Genomic DNA, 20,778 nt, shown 5'->3' with positions numbered 1-20,778 from the left:
AGATTCACGTTTTTATGCCACAAAATTTTACTGCACTATTACAACTTCCATGATTTGAAAACACATCTGAAAACCTATAAGACGTTTCCTAGTAAACGCCAGTGAGAGCTGGGAACAAGGATTCATATATTTGCTGATACAGCTGTGAAAAGCTACTCCACAGAATTTTAACCTCTAACAATATGGAACCATATAGATCACTACCAAAGTAGAAAAAAATCATAAATTTTATTAAACATAAATACAGACAAAGTCAATGCAATATTGGTAAAAAAAAAAAAAGTGCATAGTGCAGGAGTACAAACAAACTAAGGTGCATAATGCCAAGTTGGAAACTCCCCGAGGAAGCCCATAGTGAAACACGCGTAGGGCTCATAACAGTGCCATATCCCAACTGGGATTACTATGGGTGAGTGTACTAAACAGTGTTTGTATTTATATTCCTATAGAGTATAGTGGTTAGATTGATCTGACTTTACCATGTGTATAAATACCCTATTGGAGATACGAATCCCCCTCTATGGACTTTTGGTACATGGCATTAGGCACCTTAGTTTGTTTGTAGTCCTGCACTATGCACTTTTTTTTACCAATATTGTATTGACTTTGTTTGTCTGTATTTATGTTTAATAAAATTTAGATGAAATTTTCTAGTTTGGTGGTGATCTTTATGGCTCCATATTGTTATAGGTTAAACTTCCATGATTTAAAGTAAAGAAGAGAAATGCATCTATTAGGCCGAGGCCATACGGGGATATGTGCGGGTGCTCGCATGACACTTGGCTCACGCTCGCAGCAAAGTGGGAGCCGAGTGTCATGCGACTGTGGTCTGATCGTGCGATCAGACCATAGTTGCAGAGGGGGGGGGCGGTGCTGCAGAGGGGAGGGCCGGCGCTGCAGAGGAGAGAGAGGAATTTATCTCCCTAACTCCTCCTTTGACGGCTGATTCAAGAATCGCACTGCTCTCGCGTAATGCCGGTGTCCTGCGAGTGCAGTGCGATGTTTCTTTCACCCCATAGACATGTATGGGTGCGATTGGAACAGGATTGCATTCCACTCGCAGCATGCTGCAACAGTTTTCTTGGTCCGATTAGGATTGAGAAAATAATCACTCATGGGTGCTGCCCCATAGAGTAATATTGGTCCGAGTGGAATGCGATTTTTTTTATCACATTCCACTTGCACAGTCTTTATCGCCGTGTGTCCTAGGCCTTATGCCGAGCACTTAAGCGGGGTTTACACGCTGCGACATTGCTAGCATCGGCTAGCAATGTCGAGCGTGATAGCACCCACCCCCGTCATACGTGCGATATTGTCTGATCGCTTCGATAGCGAACATTACAGCTACGGCAGCGTCACACGCACATACCTGGTCAGCGACGTCGCTCTGGCCGCCGATCCGCCTCCTTTCTACGGGGGAGGGTCGTGCGGTGTCACAGCGATGTCACACGGCAGCCGTCCAACAGCAGAGGAGGGGCGGAGATGAGCGGCCGTAACATGCCGCCCACCTCCTTCCTTCCTCATTGCCGATGGACGGAGGTAAGGAGATGTTCGTCGCTCCTGCGGTGTCACACATAGCGATGTGTGATGCCGCAGGAACGAGGAACAACATCGCTAATAAACATGCAACGATATTTGGTTTTAGGACGACCTCTCCAAAACCAGCGATTTTTGCCTGTTTTGCGATCGTTTAAGATCGCTCGTAAGTGTCACACGCTGCGATGTCACTAAGGACGCCGGATATGCGTCACTAACGACGTGACCCCGACGATAAATCATTAACGATATCGCAGCGTGTAAAGCCCCCTTTACTCCACGTTGACAACATTTGGCACAATTTGCACGTTTTACACTTCCTTGTAAACTCATGCATCTTACAAAATTATTGATACATTTTAACTACTGTGTTAAGTTCAAGCTTCATGGTCCTTGATCAATTTACATTTGCTCTACCATAGAAATCAAAGCAAGAGCATTAATAAATTGACGTCCTACTTGCTGTATTAACTGTTTCTTTGTAGCCATAAATTATGGTGGTGAACCCTTTTGACACCATTGATCTCTACTTGTCATATCATAGGATTTATCAATTATTTTTATCAAAACATTTCAACTATGCATCAGAAAACACTAAAAGCTATTTTATCTTCCATTATTTCACAGGAAGAAGGTCATGCCCCTTTAGTGTTCATCCCAGAAAAAAAGGAATAAGCATAGTTTTGCTGGTCATTTTTATATAGATATGTTTGTGTTGCATTTAGGCGAGGAGTTGAGTGATTGTATGGGGTTTTTTTCTGCAATGCTCCAACCTGTATAGTGCAATGTATGCAAAGTGCTGGGTGTACTTATTAAATTCATCTATATCTCCCTTCTCTTTTTTCAGATCTGTGGTTTGCAGCTGACGCCAAAGTATATGTGATTTAGGAGCAGATCGTTTTTCTCAGGAAATGCACTTCAACCAGATAAATAAATATTGATTTAATGGGTAAGTGTACTTTTTCAATGCCATTAAGACATGTTAATTATGCATTTTGCAGGCGTGCTATGACAGTGATGCCTGCGTTTACTAAGCAAAAACTTTGGAAATGTTTCCTTACCAAAAACTTTTCCCTGTTTCTCTATCCTTTATAATACAAACGGTACTGTTCTCTTGCCCAAATTTGTTTTTGTTCTGTATTTATGTAAAATAATTGTCACACTTTGTAAAACTCTAGATTCTGTAATAAATATTGATACACATGACTGTGAAAATCCAGAAGACCAGGCATCACTGGAGATGTGATTGTGAGAGTGTGTAATCATGCTCAGATCTATCTTCCAATCCCAAGGCCCAAATATATACCGAGCTATACCGTCAGGTTTAGTGGTAAACGTATTGACCAACTTTAATTCTTAGCTACATGTAATGGCATTTTATGGGAATATGGCAGCAGATTTTTGTTATTAAATCTGAGAACAGCATAATGTAGGGGCAGAGATCCTAATTCCAGTGATATATCACTTACTGGGCAGTGTACTGCAGTTTCAGTACAATCAGTATTTTATCAGCAGGAGATTAACACTAGAGGACTATTTGTCTCATGTCATGTAGTCCTCCTCCTCTATTTAACCACTAATTAGCAGCATTCTGCCAATTTACAGAGCACACAGAAAGCGTCAGCCTTCAGAGAACTGGTAGATCTACACCAGAGAAAACAGCGATTTTATCAAAATCATAAGATGCAAACCAGAAAAGGACACACCACTGGAATCAAGATCTCTGTTCCATCATAATGCTGCTGTCAGATTTCATAACAGAATCCTAGTGACAGGTTCCCTTTAGAGGGGTTTTCCAGTGTTATACAAAATTTGACTTAGGGCTTAGTCAGACTAGTGTATGGCATCCGATGTGAGAGCATTGGATGCGATATGCTAATGACCCTCTGCTCCCGCTCTGCTGTGAACGTGAGCTGAGTGTCATTATAATGTGTTCCGATTCTTCGATCGGATCACAGCTGCGGAGGAGAGGAAGTGATTAATCTCACCATCTCCTCCATTGTCAGCCTCTGTGTATATCGCACTGCACTTGGATGACATTCGAGTGCAGTCCGATATTTCACTTGCACCCATAGACTTGTATGGGTGCGAGTGACGAGAAACTCACAGCGATTTTTTTCCTCAGTCCGATTAGGGTTAAAGAAAAGCCCGCAGATCCGAGCTGCAGCATTGTGTACATGGGGCTGAGTGCAGTGCGAGATTTTCTCACATTGCACTCGTGTGAGTCATACACAAGTGTGACTCTGCCCTTAAAGTAAGAAATCTTCCACCACTCCAGTGTTGCTGCCCCAGTAGAGAAAGTGATTATATCATATCCATCCAGTCTCAGCCGTCATGTCCTGTGTGTGCAGATATCATAGCTGAGACCAATGACTGGCTGCAGCCTTAAGGTGACTGATGGATGGGACATTATCACTATTGGCGCCAGCTGGGATCTGTATTTGGTGAATTAAAGGAATAAATAAGTATTTTTTTGATTTTTAAACATTCCTCACCTTAGGGCTGATCTTGAAAATTCCAATTCATGTACTTGTTCTTTGTGTAAACTGGAGCTACTGGTATTCCTGTATATACAGCCACTTTGGCTATTAAAGTAGCTATGGGTGCCCAAAGACGGAATGCTGTTTTGACTCTGTTTTCTTTCCTAAAGCCCTCTCCTAAGAAAGTTAACAATGTGCTCCTTTCCAAAATATGCTACCCAAATTTTCAATGTGCATTTTTTATGTTTCAGCTCTCTTGAAGATGCACTGGACACCAGATCATGCCCAGCCCCTAAACCAATGGCCAGAGCAGCACCTTGATGTGTCTTCAACAACTTCTTCTCCAGCACACAAATCTGATGTGTATCAAAGTAGCAGACAAAGACTGAATTATGCCTGGGCAAATGATGACATATCAGCACTCACTGCTTCTAACCTCCTGAAGAGATATGCAGAAAAGTATTCTGGAGTCTTAGATTCTCCATATGAGAGAGCACCACTAAGTACCTACACAGATGGGGCATTTGGACCTGTTAATGGACAAAAGGGTGACCTTGAACCTTGGCAAATGTCACATGGCTCTGATAGTTCTTATACTGTAAACTCTATACATGATAGTTTGGCTGGCTCCAAATCAGGCAATGGACATATTGGGTTGGGTAGCCCAACAATTGCATCTGGCAACTTGCCTGAACCTCTTTATCCTGGTAGTACATGTGGAGCACCTAATCCTGCAAGTAGTCTTGTGGTACCTCAGGATTATACCTCCACTTATAGTGGCACATACCTTCCATCTGGATATTGTAGTCAACCAACTGCAGCACTTCCAGTAAGCCACCCATCATCTCTTCATAGCTCAGGACTTCAACCTACACATCCTTCACCAGCTTTAGTTCATGGATACAGTTCTTCTGGCACAATATACAATTATAGCTCAAGCAGCTACGCAACCCAACCTGGATATGGAGGGATGCATCCAGCACATCCTTCCGGTTATCTGCCTTCAGGTATTGCTGCACCTACGCCACTTCCACCCCACACAGCATCCTCAAGACCTACTGTGGTACCTGGATACACTTACCAAAGTTCTAATTTAGCACCAATCTCGATCACTCCTCTGAGCACCGAGTCAAGCAGTTCCTTAAAACGGAAAGCTTTTGATATGACAGCAGAGGAAAGTGAGGGAAAATACAGAAAATATGGCTATGAACAACCAAAGACTACCTCAGATTCATCATTTCCGATGTCTGAAAATGTACCAAATGAATGCCGAGGCAATGGCTTCAATCGCAACAGTGAAACTCCTCAGATGCCCTTTAAACCTGGAAAACACCCATCAGAAGAAGAACAGATAGGAAAGTACAACAGTCAGTCAATGAAGGCAATGATTTCACCTACATACAATGAAGAGGCCCCTTTAAGATCTGGTGAGGCATTTGGTAAGTTCACACCACCAGTAATTAATGGTGAACGGAGGGGGAATGAACAAGGACATGTCTTTACACAGAGAATGCAGATATCAGGGATTAAACCACCAGGATTTTGTAACCCATCAGAGGATCAGTTAAAAAATGTGGATCCTCTTATTTTAGAACTGGTCAATAATGAAATTGTGGACTGTGCTCCCCCAGTACAGTGGACTGATATAGCTGGCCATGTATCTGTAAAGGCTGCAATTGAAGAAGAATTAGTGTGGCCAATTTTAAGACCTGGTGCGTACACTGGAGCCAACAGACCTCCAAAAAGTATTTTACTGTTTGGCCCTTCCGGTTCAGGAAAAACCCTTTTGAGCAGGTGCATTGCAACCCAGCTGGGGTCGACGTTTTTGAAACTCAACAGCGCTGTACTTGTCTCTAAATGGAAGAACAAGAGTGAAAAAGTTTTGCAGACTGTGTTTTACATGGCGAGCTGTCATCAGCCTACTGTGGTTTTTATTAGTGAAATTGATCTACTACTTTCTGCCCATATAAGTGAGGAAAATGCTCACCTGAATAATCTGAAGTCCCAATTGCTTTCCTTCTTGGATGGCATAGCTACCTCAACTGATGATAGCATTATATTTATTGGAACTTCACAGCGGCCAAATGATATTGATGAAGCTGCTCACCATAGGTTTGCTAAGCGGTTTTACATAGCTCCCCCTGATAATCTAGCAAGAAGGCAAATCCTGCACCACACTTTGGCTCAACAAAACTATTGCCTTAGTGAAAGGGAAATGGCCCTACTTGTCCAGCACACAGAGGGCTACTCTGGCAATGAGCTCATTCAACTCTGCCAGCAAGCTGGAGCTAATCACCTCCATGGTATTTCAGGTCAACTTCAACCCACATCCTACAAAGACTTTGAGGGAGCATTCTGTAAACTGCGAGCCGGTACTTCCCAAAAGCAATTAGACTTATATGTGGAATGGAACAAAATGTACGGCTCAAGACATTAACTGTGGAATGAAATTAGTTTAATACTTTGACATAACACTGGCATTGTTTTTGTTTTCTTTTCTTAGGGTGCGCGTGTTGAGTCCTTAACATGAGTGGAGACCTTAAAGACGTGTTTCTTTCCCTGTAAACTTAAATGTGACAATTTGATGTCAAGCGATGGACATCTTTTTTTACACGGGCGTGTGTATATACATTCACATTGACATATTTGAATAGCAATGTTCACACCATTGAATGTTTTGGAGAAAAAAAAAATGAGATGAAACATTTTTGGTATTGTATGGAAACCTATAAGAGAAAAAAGTAGCTCTTCACTGTACTCAGGATATCTTCTATTTATTGCCAAATCATGGCAGTGCCACTGTAGTTTGGTGATTAGGAATTCAGATGTTCTGCAAGTATAACATGATCTCAAGGACTTGCTTCCACTGGCTCATCACAGCCGGTCTGCTTTCGTTATTGTTTTTATCAGCAGACAATGATAGCCCCTTCATGGCACTTTGGGGAGCCAAGATAACTCTTGTTCTAGATTAGGTGACCAGGGACAGCACTCAACTGCAGTGTACAAGGCTCAAGAACCGACAACTAAGAAGGGATGGAAAGAAAAGTACACTGCTAGCTAAGTATAGGAACCATTTATATTTTTATTTTATTTTTTACGTGTTTTTATGTTCTTCATGTTTATTTCGAAATACTCAGGAAAAGTTTACTTCCGAAACGAATGTTTATAGGACTCATTTTCAAGATCATTTGAATTAGAGACCATAAAAGTACTTGAAGTTATTACCAGGATTGAATGTATTGCCAGTTCTTTCACTCCAGTTATCAGGAACACAATGTCCTACAAAGGTTAACACCCGGTTCTAATTTTTTTTTTCGTAATGATTATTATTATTTCATTGTTACTGTAGTGTTTATGGAGTTATGTGATTTCAAAATGTCAGTAACACGGTAGATTGAAACACAATGCCAGTACCACTTTTTGGATAATATTTGCTGTGTTTCATTGGGTTTATTTCGGAATTTCACAAATGTCTTTCTGTGTTGGCAATGTTTACAACTGTAATATAGTATAATTTGGTAACTACACAAGAAATCTAGTATTATCCAGTGATCCAAAAGAAGTGGATAATAATCCTACCCTTATATAAACAAAATTACCCTTTCAGCAAAGGTGCCCTGACATGAAGCGTTCCGGTTCAAACCGTTGAGGAAGCACTTTTGTGAGCCTAACCAATGTTCACATTAATGCTTTACTTTAATCTCGTCATTGACTCCTAAAATGCTTGCCTCCATTATTATTTGGCATTGAAATATAAAAGAAAGAGAAGTAAAAAATGTAAATCATATAGTTTTTAGTTGTGTTCCTCAACTAACCAAATCTGCAATGATTTATAAAAAGGGGGTGTGTTTAAAGTTGGTCAAGGTCATTTATATTTTCATCTAGGTCAAACACTCTTGATATCACATGAAGTATAGGAGCCCTAATCCATTAACTGTTATGAGTAGAGATGATGGAGCCTAAACCGTAAAGTTCAGAGTTTGTACCGTATACGGAGTTTACAATAAAAAAAAATTTGAGTTCGGAGTTTCGGTGCTTTACCTGAGCACTCAAGCGAGCATTGGTGAGCCCAGGTACGCTTGGTGCTCGGCCCAGTGCACTTACAGTCTTTGAATGGCTCACACTGGGGGTAAAAATAGCGCTATCGGATGTAGTGTGTCCCCCTCCAAAAAAAGAAAAAACCTTGACCCTCCCTCTCCTGGAAGTGCTTTGTTCATAGCTGGCTGTATGTGGGCAGAGATTAGAAAAGAGCACAGCTGAAGCTTGGTTTTCAAACTGAGCACCAACTTAAAAACAGGGCTCAGGTTGAGAGTTCAGTTGCTTAATGTGCGAACATAACTCACGCAAGCAACACTGTGCTCAGGTACGCTTGGTGCTCAGCCCTGTGCGAGCCGCTTGCAGTGCTTGAATGGCACAGACTGGGGTAACAACAGCGTGATCACATGTAGTGTGTAACAATGAAAATTTTAAAATGCCCACCACACTCCCATGGACGTTTTTCTGTGTATGGCTGGCAGAGACTCAAGCTGCCAATCAGTGATTCCAAACCTCCTCGGGCCAAATTTGGACCAGTGGAAGTTTGGTTTGTTTGCTGCCAGCGAACCGAACCTCCAAAGTTTCACTCATCTCTAGCGGAGAGCCGAACTGCCCAATCAGTGACTTCCAATGAGGTTCGGGTCAAGTCCAAGTCCCGAACTGAACTTTATTTAAAGTCCAGATGAAACCGCCTAACCGAAAACCGAACCTCAACGGGTCCATTCATCTCTAGTTATGAGTCCCCCAAAACTGTCACATTTCATTTATAGTTTTTAGTCTGTGCATATGAGGCAAAGGGATCTTTTCGACCCCCTTGAACTCTCCCCATACACACAATAGCTAAACCTCATACTATTGATAAGCATGAATGCATATCTTGTTCAGATTATGAACACAATATACAGGTTATATCTTTTAATTTATTGATAACATAATCATTAGTTTAGTAGATGAAAGACTTTTAAAAGCACCACTTTGTTCAATGACCAAAGATCTCGAAGAGTTTGAGTAAAAATGAATGTAAAAAACCAAAGTGTTTAGAGATAGGGATTACTGTTCATTACACTGAATGCCAAATCACAGTGCTGCCCACCCATATCTACTATATACAATGTTCATTCTCCTAACAGATTGTTTACTGATCACTGGTGGTCTTGTTTGTCTCTTTATGTATGCCTCATTTTCATGTGAATATATGTTCTCTTTAAACCAAAGTTTGTTAGTGAATGATATTTTGAAATATTGTAATAGAAAGTTCTATTAGTTTTATAGTACATATTTAATCGCTTGCCTCCCGCCTTCTCTGTAACTCAGTCTGGAGTCAAAAAATAATTAAAATTATACCTTGTTTTCATTTTGATTTAAACCAAAGATGCTACAAATTTCATTTTGTACAGTACAACCTTATATTGGGTTGCGATGTAATGTATGTAATATATTTGGATTAGTGTGGTTAAAATTTTGAAATGTGCTATGCTGTTCATTGACAAATGTCTTGACATATTCAGGGACTGTGCACAGCTCTTGAGGATTAAAGATTTCACGTTAGTAAGCCTATGACTGGCTCCAATGTAATGTGTAGTAAGTTGGAAGTACACCCAATCTAGGTAAGTAGTGTTGTGACATTCACAATCATCATGACTGTATATTGACAATATCTTGTAGTGTCATTATTACAAATGTCAACGCTGTTTCTTGTATAAAAAACCCTTCTTGCTAGGATTCAATAGAATGTAAAATTTGAGATAGCAAATCAGATCTCATATTTGTATTCTAGTGTAATAATTTAGTCATTTTCAATGTATAGTGAACATATGGATAGAATTTGTTCAGCATATTCTGTCTTCTTCAGGTCTTCTCAATGTCCTTTTCGTAATTTCTATTTTACCATCCATCTTGTTACTAATTGTCCGTTTTTGACTTTTTTATCAACAACTTTTCCAATGATAATTGCCTTTCCCAATTAGCTATATCTTTAAGGGACCTGTATTTGGTCTACTCATGGATATATGCATTATTTGAGTCAAAATTATCTTTTGAAATGTGAGAGGATGACATTGTGGACTGTGTGATCTGAGATCACCAATCATATCTACAGTTATCCAAGAAAGTCTGTCTTGCATCTCACATGTTTGTCTGATGTCTGATATTGTGAGAGGCCTATAAAAGGGTATGAGATGCAAAATGGCCTTTGCCCCCGTTTGGGCGCCAATACTAGGAGTACATGGATTTCTGTGGAATCCTCTACATAGCAACTGAGTACCACATTGTTTTTTGTTAAATCACCACCCCCGAAGATATTATTGCATGGATGAAAAATCTGCTTGTCTATTTGTGGAAGTGTCTGGGAATTGGAACTGTTACCATTTTTGTATCACTGATTTCTATATTGAAAGGATCTGTTGAGCCTTCATGATCCTTCGGCTATTCTAAAAGATTAATGGAAAGAATAAAATTCTCACTTTACCAATTTGATCTTCTCATACTTATCTCCACTGTACATATGCTTTATTAGAATATCAATAAATCCAGATAGAGAGCCCATGCTAAGCAGCTCAAGATGCCCATATTTTATATATGTGGCCATTCATCTGATCAGCTTCCATGTATTACATTGCTACCCCTACATTGACTTTTTGTGGAGAAATGCCTGCCTGATTGCCTCTCTCCTCAACTGTAGCCACAGTTTACCACGAGTTTCTGATCCAGGGACAATAAGCTGTTTACTGAGTAAATACAATTATAAAGAAGTTGTTGTAATAAAGATACATAATTATTAGTCATGAGGGAGTGTACTTGCCAATGCTCATTACTTGATCAAACATCGAGGTGTTCAGGTAGTGCTTGGCCGAGTATCGCGGGTGCTCAGGTGTCTCATTTGGGAAACAACGACCTCAATGTACAGGCTTGCATCACTGCATGATGTGTGCAGGCACTTGGAGAGCCATTTGCAGTCTTTGAATGGCTCTCACTGGGGTAAAAGCAACATTTTCGGATGTAGTGTGTCAAATGAAAAAAAAAATGTACCCACCCTTCCCTGGAAATGTTCTATTTATGATGGCTGTATGTGGATGGACAGCCAAACTGGCCCATTATTGACTTCCAGACTTCCATTATACTCATTACTCGAGTTGAGCCCTTTCAGAGCATCTGACCTGCTCAATTCGAGGTCCAAGCACCTGAGCATTTTAGTGCTCACCCATATCTAATTATTCAACAGGAATGCACACAGGGAAGGGCTCCTGTGTATGGACAGTATATAGGCCCTTTTCATCCTTTTAGCTCATAATACACAATTACTCCTGGTTAGGAGGTATAGAAATTATTCCCCTTTACCACTTGGGCCCCTATGTGGCTGTACAGGTTTCACCAACGGTATGACCACCCATTACGCAATGTCTTAATGAATAGAGCGATTTGTTGTTTATGTAAAAAAAAAAAAAAGAAACCATATTATAGTTCATATTTACAGTGTTCATAAGGAAGAGAAGATCAGATAAAATGTGAGAACGTTCTCTTAAATCTTCTGCAAATATGAAACTCATTTGAGACTGATTTTGCAGTAGAACATTAGTAAAAGCCTCATAATCCTAATTTAATGGTTAACCACAGTCCAACCAAACCATCTCATAATCTACTAGAAACCCTTAAGTGTCAATTTCTGCTTCCTAATACATTCACATGGTTTAATTACGGCACAGTTAAAATTCTTTTAGCAGGCAGACTTAGGATTGCTTTGTGCTAATGAATTGCACCCTATGGTAATCTCACAATGTCGAGGCCTCATGTTTTCTCATTAGGATGCCACAACATAACTGGGGTTTGTTCCACATGAAACCCGTTGCTTGTTTTTGATGCTCAAGTCATTTTCTCTTGACTACATCAAGTAAAGGAATGCTCCTGCAGGCTCCCTAATTGTTAATAATGTATCATTGATCTCTGATAAAGACATTGCTTCTTCTCACATCCATGGGACAGCTGTTGTGGTTAATCATTAAGGATTTTACGACTTAACGGTATCTTTCAGACCTTGTAACTCAATAGTGAGGTAAAATAGACACAACCTATTTATAGCGGTTTGTGAAAGCCCTTCACAAACTCAAGCACAGGAATACCATGGGGTACTGATACAATAGAAAGGGTATCATTAAAGAAATCTGAAGGAAGGTATTCATGTCAACACTCTTGAAAGTCATTCGATCTGATATCTAGATTACATATCAATAGCATAGTTACTTTTTTATTAAATGAGGGGAAAAAAAATAAAGCATGTTAGAAATAGCCATAATACATTTACATATTGATTTGGGGGTGCATGCTAAAGAGTTGCACAGCCCTTAATTGCCTGTTGTCCAAATTTGAGTCTGATATATGTATTTTAAGGTCAGCCAAACATACCAACCAACTAATATATAAATGATTCTCTTAACTCTCCCTCAATAGATGATGTGTGGGCAGAAAAGGATGGATCATGGGGAATTTCAATGCCCAATACTTATGTTTTCCTTTTTCCCACCATACAAAGCACTTACACACTCGGCCAAATGTGTATGGTTGAGTCAGTAGATATTACTGTTGGCTGGATAGTTGTTCAGCTGACTGCTATCTAAGATTTATTGGCATCTTAACATGGCCAAAGGACATTTTTCTCTCTATATTCACAAATGTTTGGAGCAGATAACTGGCACATTGAAGAGGCTGTCCACTACTTTTATATTGATGTCCTTTTCTAAGGGGCATTTTGCACACTACGACATTGCAAGCCGATGCTTGCGATGCCGAGCGCGATAGTCCCCGCCCCGTCGCATCTGCGATATCATGGTGATAGTTGGCGTAGAGAACATTATTGCTACGCCAGCTTCACATGCACTCACCTGCCCTGCGACGTCACTCTGGCCAGCGACCTGCCTCCTTATTAAGGGGGCGGGTCGTGCGGCGTCATAGCGTCGTCATACGGCAGGCGGCCAATAGAAGTGGAGGGGCGGAGATGAGCGGGACGTAAACATCCCGCCCACCTCCTTCCTTTCGCATAGCTGGCGTGAGCCACAGGACGCAGGTAGGAGATGTTCCTCACTCCTGCGGCTTCACACACAGCGATGTGTGCTGCCGCAGGAACGAGGAACAACATCGTAACATCGGTCATTTCCAAATTATGGAAATGACTGACGCTACACCGATGATATGATTACGATGATTTTGCGCTCGTTAATCGTATCAAAAAGGCTTTACACACTACGATATCGCCTGCGACGCCGGATGTGCATCACTTTCAATTTGACCCCACCGACATCGCAGCTGCAGTGTGCAAAGTGCCCCTTAGAATAGATCATCAATGTCTAATTGGCCAGAATCCCACACCCAGCACCCCCGCCCATCAGCTGTTTTTGGTCCCTGCAGCAGTAGCAAGCTGCTGAAAATGCTCAGTTCCAGAGCTCCCCCATCAACTGATAGCGGGTGCTGCTGGGTACTGCACATCCGCCTTCCAAACAAATCATTAGGAGGAGGATGTGCAATACCCAAACTATCAGAAGATGGGGCAGCTCCAGAACTGAGCACTTCCAGCCTCTTCCTGCCGCCACCAAGAACAGCTGATCGGCGGGGGTGCTTGGTGTTGGACCCCGACAGATCAGACATTGACCTATCTTAAGGATAGGCCATCAATGTAAAAGTAGTGGCCAACCTCTTTAACTTCATACCTTGAGGATAATATTTTGAGCTTACTCTTGCCCATTTCTGTTGTAAACAAATCGATACACAAAGCCCATTGTACATCACTTCCTATGTGAAACTTTTTTAAAACTCCTAATTAATGATTTTTTTTTTCAATTATTTGCCTCCTCCCTCCATTCTCTTTACAACTTAGTGGAGCATAACTAGGGTTAAGAGTCTAAAAATGAATTCGCAAATGATCACAATTGATTTTAGGTCAATCTAATATAATCACATATTACAAATTACCACATTACGTAAATCATTTAGAAAATACAAGTATCTTTTGCATTAAGCAATCACTGCACTTACATTAGGCCTCTTTCATGTCACGCTTTTGTTATGTACTTGACGTTTTCGTTTATGCTCTAAAAAGCGTATTCAAACGTATGGGCTCTTATTTCCATGGATCATAATGGTAAAAAATGTTCAGGATCCATTTGATATACTGTACTTTTTGTTTTATAAGACGCACCGGATTTTAAGACATAATCCAAAATTAGAGAAAAAAAGGGGGAATATGAGTTCTGTCTTATAATCCGATTATGTCTTACCGGAGGGTGGTCAGCAGCGGTGATGGAACGGGTTCATAGGAGGCAAGGGCGGTGGTGGAGTAGGGTGATGCTGCAGGGGGTGCAGTGGGTGTCCCAGTTGCTCACTGCGGGCGCTGTGCTGAGCAAAGCACCCAGGGCCCGCAGCATCTCCCTTGCCTCCTGTGACCCCTCTCCAAGCCTGGTAAGCTACATTTGTATTATAAGACGCACCCTTCCTTTTCCTCCCAAATTTTTAGGAGGAAAAGTGCGTCTTATAATCCAAAAAAATAAGGTACTTATGTACACATCTGTATCAATCTGTTTTGGATGCAAATTTATTGTCATGGTTTGCAACTGTTTTTTTGAACCATTTTTTTTTTTTATTAAAAACAAGTTGTATAACCTGATGGCACTTTCCCAACGTTTCATTTAAAAAAATGATTTTTTTTTTCTTTATTTTGTTTGTTTTTTTTAAAAAAACAGATACACTTAAAAAGGTAAAATGCATCATTTTACAACACATCATTTTTGGGGGGGTTTAGAATAAAAAAATGTTTAAGCTATTAAAAATTTAGAAAAATGTGGAAAACAGGCTTTACTTTTCTTCATAAAAAGTCTGCTATCTTTGGCAAATGTGGCATACCAGACAGACAATTGGGAATATGGCCTGGGTTATGAACTCGTTCTATGTTGTGGCCCAAGTCCAGTATAGTTAAAAAAATTTACGTAAATGACATTTTATTCGGAACCAGCAATATGATCAATATCATGTAAACATTGGAAATATGGTTTCAAAAACACATTTCCTAATACTCTACTTGTTCTCATCTTTCCCATCACATTAAATCTAATGCATGAGTGATACACATGGACAAAATCCCAGTTGATTCAGTAATAGAGTGGCCTGAGCCTTGGATTTGGCTCAGGAAATGAATGCATCAAAATAAAGAATTCTCCACCAGCATAAAAAGGCTTATCTTGCACTGAAATACAAGCTTTCTGTGTTACTCATGGGGTTGGTGTGTGAAGCATACCACTTACAAACAATACTCTCTTTGTGCATGTAATTATTTCCAACTGTTTTAGGCTAAAGCTACTAAATCTGTTCTAGAGAACCCCCACACTCTTCCTCCAGACAATATCATCTTGTTTGTTCCCAGATTGGTTTGCATCTTAGATTTTTTTTGGATTTGACTTCCACATTTATTACATGAATGCCATTCTTCTTTTGAGGCTTTCAATCCTGACAAGTCGAGACACTTGTCTCAGACATTAGACAAGAACACTCCACTTACGATACACGTCTTTCTTCTTCCCACTTACTAATTGATCGTGAAATACTAAAGATTTTAAGCTGGCCATATAGCACGAATTTTTAGATAACTTTCAGAAAAAGTTTTCTTTCATGGTTTGTTGATAAAAAGTTGAAGTTTTGGATGAGAATGTCATACATTAAATTGACAATAGGACTGATTTACTAAGCTATGTACACCAGAAATCAGGGTCAATTTGTGTCCAAAAATCTGCCTTTCATGCTTTGCATCATATTTAAAGGGGTTGTCAACTACTAGGACAACACCTTCTGTTTCCACATGTTTCCCCCAGGTAAAATAATAAAGACTATACTCACCTCCCGTACTGGGGCCATTCCAACTGTGCCACGGCTCGCGGTGTGGGGGCTCATGTGGGGTTGTGACATCACACAAGCCCTGCACCAAATCAGCGCCAGCTTCCTTTACACTTCCGGACCAAACGAGTTAATCAACAGGAAGTGAGCGCAGAGGCTGCGCTTACTTCCTGTTGATTGTTCATTTAGTCCTAAAGCGGGAAGAAGGAAGTCGTTGCTCATTGGAGTCGGAGCTTGCGTGATGTCACAATCCCACGTGAGCCCCAACACCGCGAGCCATGGCACTGTTGGAATGGTGAAAGGTACTGGAGGTGAGTATAGTCTTTATTATTTTACCTGGGAGAAACATGTGGAATCAGAAGGGGTTGTCCTAGTAGTGGACATCCCCTTTAATATGTGTTTTAAACATGTTATAGCCACAATTTTGTACATACTTGATTTGGGAATGTGGCCTATTAAAAAATGGTCAGTGTAAGGGCTTGACTTAAATCTTTGTCCTATGTGCTGAAATTGGTCCACAAAGTTACAGCAATTTTTGATGCAAAGTAAGGCAGTTAACAAATGGTATAAACTAAACATTGTAAAGATTTATCAGCCTGTATTAAATACATTGATAAATGTGGTATATTGTAAGAATGTCTAGTTTAAGTTTGCACTGTCTAAAATGTAGACAGCTTTAGTAAACCAGACCCGTATTCTGTAACACTAAAAGCTTTCCTTCAAATATTCTGTAATGTAGTCTGGGTTTACATTGCTGGGATGCAGATCTAATCATTAACAACACCCAACAATAACCAAAAAAAATTCAAGATGGCAGATCAGGTTTCACAACAGAAATTTGGCATTGGCCATACGTGTTCCACTCATTTGTGTCATCAAATGATACCAATGGTCTAAATGCAACCTTATGGGCATCCAGAATTTTTAATTTACGAACAAACATGTTAAAAATAGATGACAACTCTATAATGTTGTATCATCGCTATCAGAATTGTGATATCCAGACCGATAACATGACAAAAGTGTCTATTCTGCCCATATACATCCATGTCAGAAGTATCACAGTACATTGCCGTCATCAGTACTTGATAATCTTCTAAACCTGGAATCCTCTGAGGTCATGGCGACCACATTAACCAGCAATTCTGGTATGATATAGCTTACAGAGTATAGTCTGCTGCTGCCCTGATTAATCAGTATTACATAAGCTGATACCAAACAGAAAATATATGATTGAATTGACTTGACAAAGAAATAGTGTACCAAAGACTCCTGCGGTATGATTGTCGCTATTGTCCATTGTGAATGCAGTGGAACCTCATACAATAGGTTGATGCAATATGACACTTCAAAGGGATGATGAATGGGTGATGGCAGCCGGATAACAATGTATTCCTAAAGCCTGCTTTACACGGTACGACCGATTGTGCGATTTCACAATCGATCGTACCCGCCCCCGTCCTTTTTGCATCACGGGCAAATCGCTGCCCGTGTCGCACAAAGTTAGTAACCCCCGTCACACATACTTACCTCTCGTGCGACCTCGCTGTGGGCGGCGAACGTCCACTTCCTGGAGTGGGAGGGACGTTCGGCGTCACAGCGACGTCACACGGCCGCCGGCCAATAGAAGCGGAGGGGCGGAGATGAGCGGGACGTAAACATCCCGCCCACCTCCTTCCTTCCACATAGAGACGGCGGCGGCCGCGGGAGGCAGGTGAGCTGGTCATCGTTCCCGTGGTGTCACACGGAGCGGCATGTGCTACCACGGAAACGATGGTCAACTAAATTAAACGATATTATGGAACCTAACGAGCAGTACCCGACTCACGATTTGTGAGTGATACTGCGTCGCTAGGAGGTGTCACACAGGCCGGCATCGCCAGCGATGCCGGATGTGCGTCACAAAAACCGTGACCCCGACGATCTATCGCACGATAGATTGCCTGGTGTAAAGCAGCCTTTACTCTTAATATGTAGGGACTTTAACACCCAGAATGTTATATAGACTCTACCTCCACATTCACTATAGTTATGGTTTTCATAATATTGGGGATTGTTACATATCAACTCACTAATGCAATGTTCATGGAATAGCAATGGAAGCGATCAAATCAAAATGGGCAGGACAACTAGAGGAAATCCAGATTGCTTTAAGGCCGTCTATACCAGTGGTCTCCAACCTTTGTCTCACTAGCTGTCATAGTGTATTAAGATGCATCAGTCCTGTCTACTACAACTAGCAAATACATGAGAAAGAAAAACTAGGTGCAACCCTCATTGCAAAGTTCTTCCTGTGTTGCTTCATTTATGTGTTTCTGTGGCCTCTTGAATCAAATTTTTCATTTTATAACATAAAAAGGAAATGGTGAATAGATATATGTGTAGCCATAAATTATTAGTAACTTGGTAAACATTTTTAGTTGAAGATGCCACTGTGTCATTTTTGCCAGACCCCCCAAAAATGAAATCATATTAAAGGGGCACAATTGTGGTTCCTTGTTTATCCAGACTTTATTTAACAGTTCCAGCCTGAATTGATCATTATTTAGTTCAAGCTATGGGAATCACAGTTCCTTCCCATGATGGATGATCCTTAAAGGGGTATTCCCATCTCGAGGATCCTATCCCAATATGTAGTAAGCGTAATAATAATAATAATAATAATAATAATAATAATATTTGCAAATACCTCCAATTAGAAATGTAGTATAGTTCTCCTCATATACCATGTCTCTTACCTCATGTGCAGGGCTTTGCAGCTTAGGTATCCATGATTACAACCATGAGCAACTAACTGACTGCCACTATGAGTGGACGTAACCATGGATACATAAGCTGCAATGCCCTGCACATGAGGTAAGAGACATGACTATATCAGGAGAACTATACTACATTTCTAATTGAAGATATTTGCTAATATTATTATCACACCTACTACATATTCAGATGGGAATAACCCTTAAACGCATTAAGGGATCAGACGAGTGTATTATACGGATGTGTGTTGTTCGAGTAAAAACCGGTAGCACGCTGATCAATGTGATTCAATAGGGTTGTTCAGATGACAGTTTTTTCACATAAAAAAAACCAAATGAAGATTATTTTTTTCCCATGGATCGAGTGTCCGTGTGAAAAACAATCACAGCATGTGCTCTTCTCTTTCGAGTAACAGACGAGACTCACCTATAGAAGTCTATGGATGCGCAATAACAAATTGGATTCCAGACGGATCATCTGTGTGGCTTCTGATTTTTTTGACACATTGTCATCATTTACGTAGGACACTGTGTTTGATCATGTACATTTTAAAATGTTGATGTATAAAAATGGATATCAGACAGATAACACAGAGCTGTAAAAATGGACACATGGGAGACACATGGATAACAATATGGAAATCCTCCGAGGGTAATTTAGATGATTTTTCATGCACTTGTCTGACCCCAACCTAAAGCCTAGACCATAAATGTTTGATTGTTGAGTTTTGGCAACAGCATAAAAGTACTTGGGCAGTCCTGGGTTTATATCAACCACCTCTTTCTGGTTATTGGTGGCGATCCAGGGCATCAGCCCCCCCAAATTAAAAACAGGCCATAAATGTTGTAGAACAGGTATCCACCGGGGTTTGCACACATACGTGAAGCACTTCACATACAATCTAACGCATTTACAGTCTTTTTATTGCTTTCTTTCTAAATCATGCCTCATTTTGAAAGTTGTTGGATGTAACTATAAATGTTGGTGATAATATCTTCAAGGACACACCGCAAAATACTCCACAGGAATTCACATGTATTTACAAACTTTATATACAAAATGGTTAAAAACAATTCACTGAATGTAATAAATAATCGGTAGTTTATTATACCATCTGTCTTAGTAATTGCAGACCCCTCCAGCTACTGAAGAAGAGCATTTTCCAAAAAGTGGTACTGTGTTTAATGTAAAGGTTTTCATCTGACCGTGTCACATCTTCTGTAACCATTTCTACCTCATTTTGCAAAGTATTGTACATGAAGTATTTATTTCATGTCCTTTTAATGTTGGGATACTCTTGAGCTGTGATGGTCTACCTCAAAAATACTGTATTTTAAAAAGAAAAAGTATTACGCAGTATTAAAGAGATTATGTGAACTTTCTCCATGGCTGATGTTGTTATTTCTTATTTTGTACAGATTTTGTATAGTTAACACCTTCCCGCAAATGGATGTAGCTGTAAATCCAGATTGTAGGCAACTTCCCGCAATCGGGCATACATTTGCAGCTGATGTATAGTTTGGGCTCAAGCAGGAGCTGACTTCTTTACACAGACTCTGGCTCCGTGTGCATAGATCGGACACTTTAACCCATCAGATGCTGCTGTCAGTAGTGACATTGGCGTGCGAGGAGTCTGACAAAAGCAGATTGCTCCCTTTGACACAGCTAAGTGCTATCCAATGTTTTGTCGGATAGCCCACAGACCAATGTTACACTATGGAGCAGTGCCATCCAGCGCTACGACTGGCAGCGTATTTCAAACAGCGCGCACCCATTCAAGTCAATGGGTGCATCAATGACGTCCGAGTGCAGTCCGATTTACACCGACACAGAAAATGGAGAACTTAAGTTGTCCTTCTCCATCTTTTGTGCATGGAGAGAATTGTATCCCAGTAAATTGACACTCGGCTTAAGCTCGGATCAAACTTTGGAGAAAAGTACAACTCATCCAACAAAATACAAGCCATCATACGGCTATGTTGACAGAAAAATGATAAAGTTATGGCTTTTAGAGGAAGGGGAAGAAAAAACTAAAATACATAAAATCGCCGGGTGGGGAATACTTCAAAATATGACAACCAAGCAAAAAGTTATATTTTTA

The 20,778-nt window shown here is 40.5% G+C and overlaps 1 protein-coding gene across 1 annotated transcript in view; it reads left to right on the top strand.

Moving 5' to 3' along the window:
• Window positions 1-6,534, top strand: part of LOC142290539 (fidgetin-like) — a 174,824-nt gene extending 168,290 nt beyond the window's left edge. The window contains exons 3-4 of the mRNA XM_075334500.1: window positions 2,384-2,485; window positions 4,268-6,534. Of these exons, the coding sequence (XP_075190615.1) occupies window positions 2,482-2,485; window positions 4,268-6,453 (2,190 nt within the window). The 5' untranslated portion in view covers window positions 2,384-2,481 and the 3' untranslated portion in view covers window positions 6,454-6,534. The remainder of the gene's footprint in view (window positions 1-2,383; window positions 2,486-4,267) is intronic.
• The last annotated feature ends 14,244 nt before the right edge of the window (window positions 6,535-20,778 follow it).

The sequence above is a fragment of the Anomaloglossus baeobatrachus genome, chromosome 2, assembly GCF_048569485.1.
Source record: "Anomaloglossus baeobatrachus isolate aAnoBae1 chromosome 2, aAnoBae1.hap1, whole genome shotgun sequence".
Lineage (NCBI taxonomy): Eukaryota > Metazoa > Chordata > Amphibia > Anura > Aromobatidae > Anomaloglossus > Anomaloglossus baeobatrachus.
Note: the sequence above shows the minus strand (reverse complement) of the source record. Positions and strands in the feature narration are given on the sequence as shown.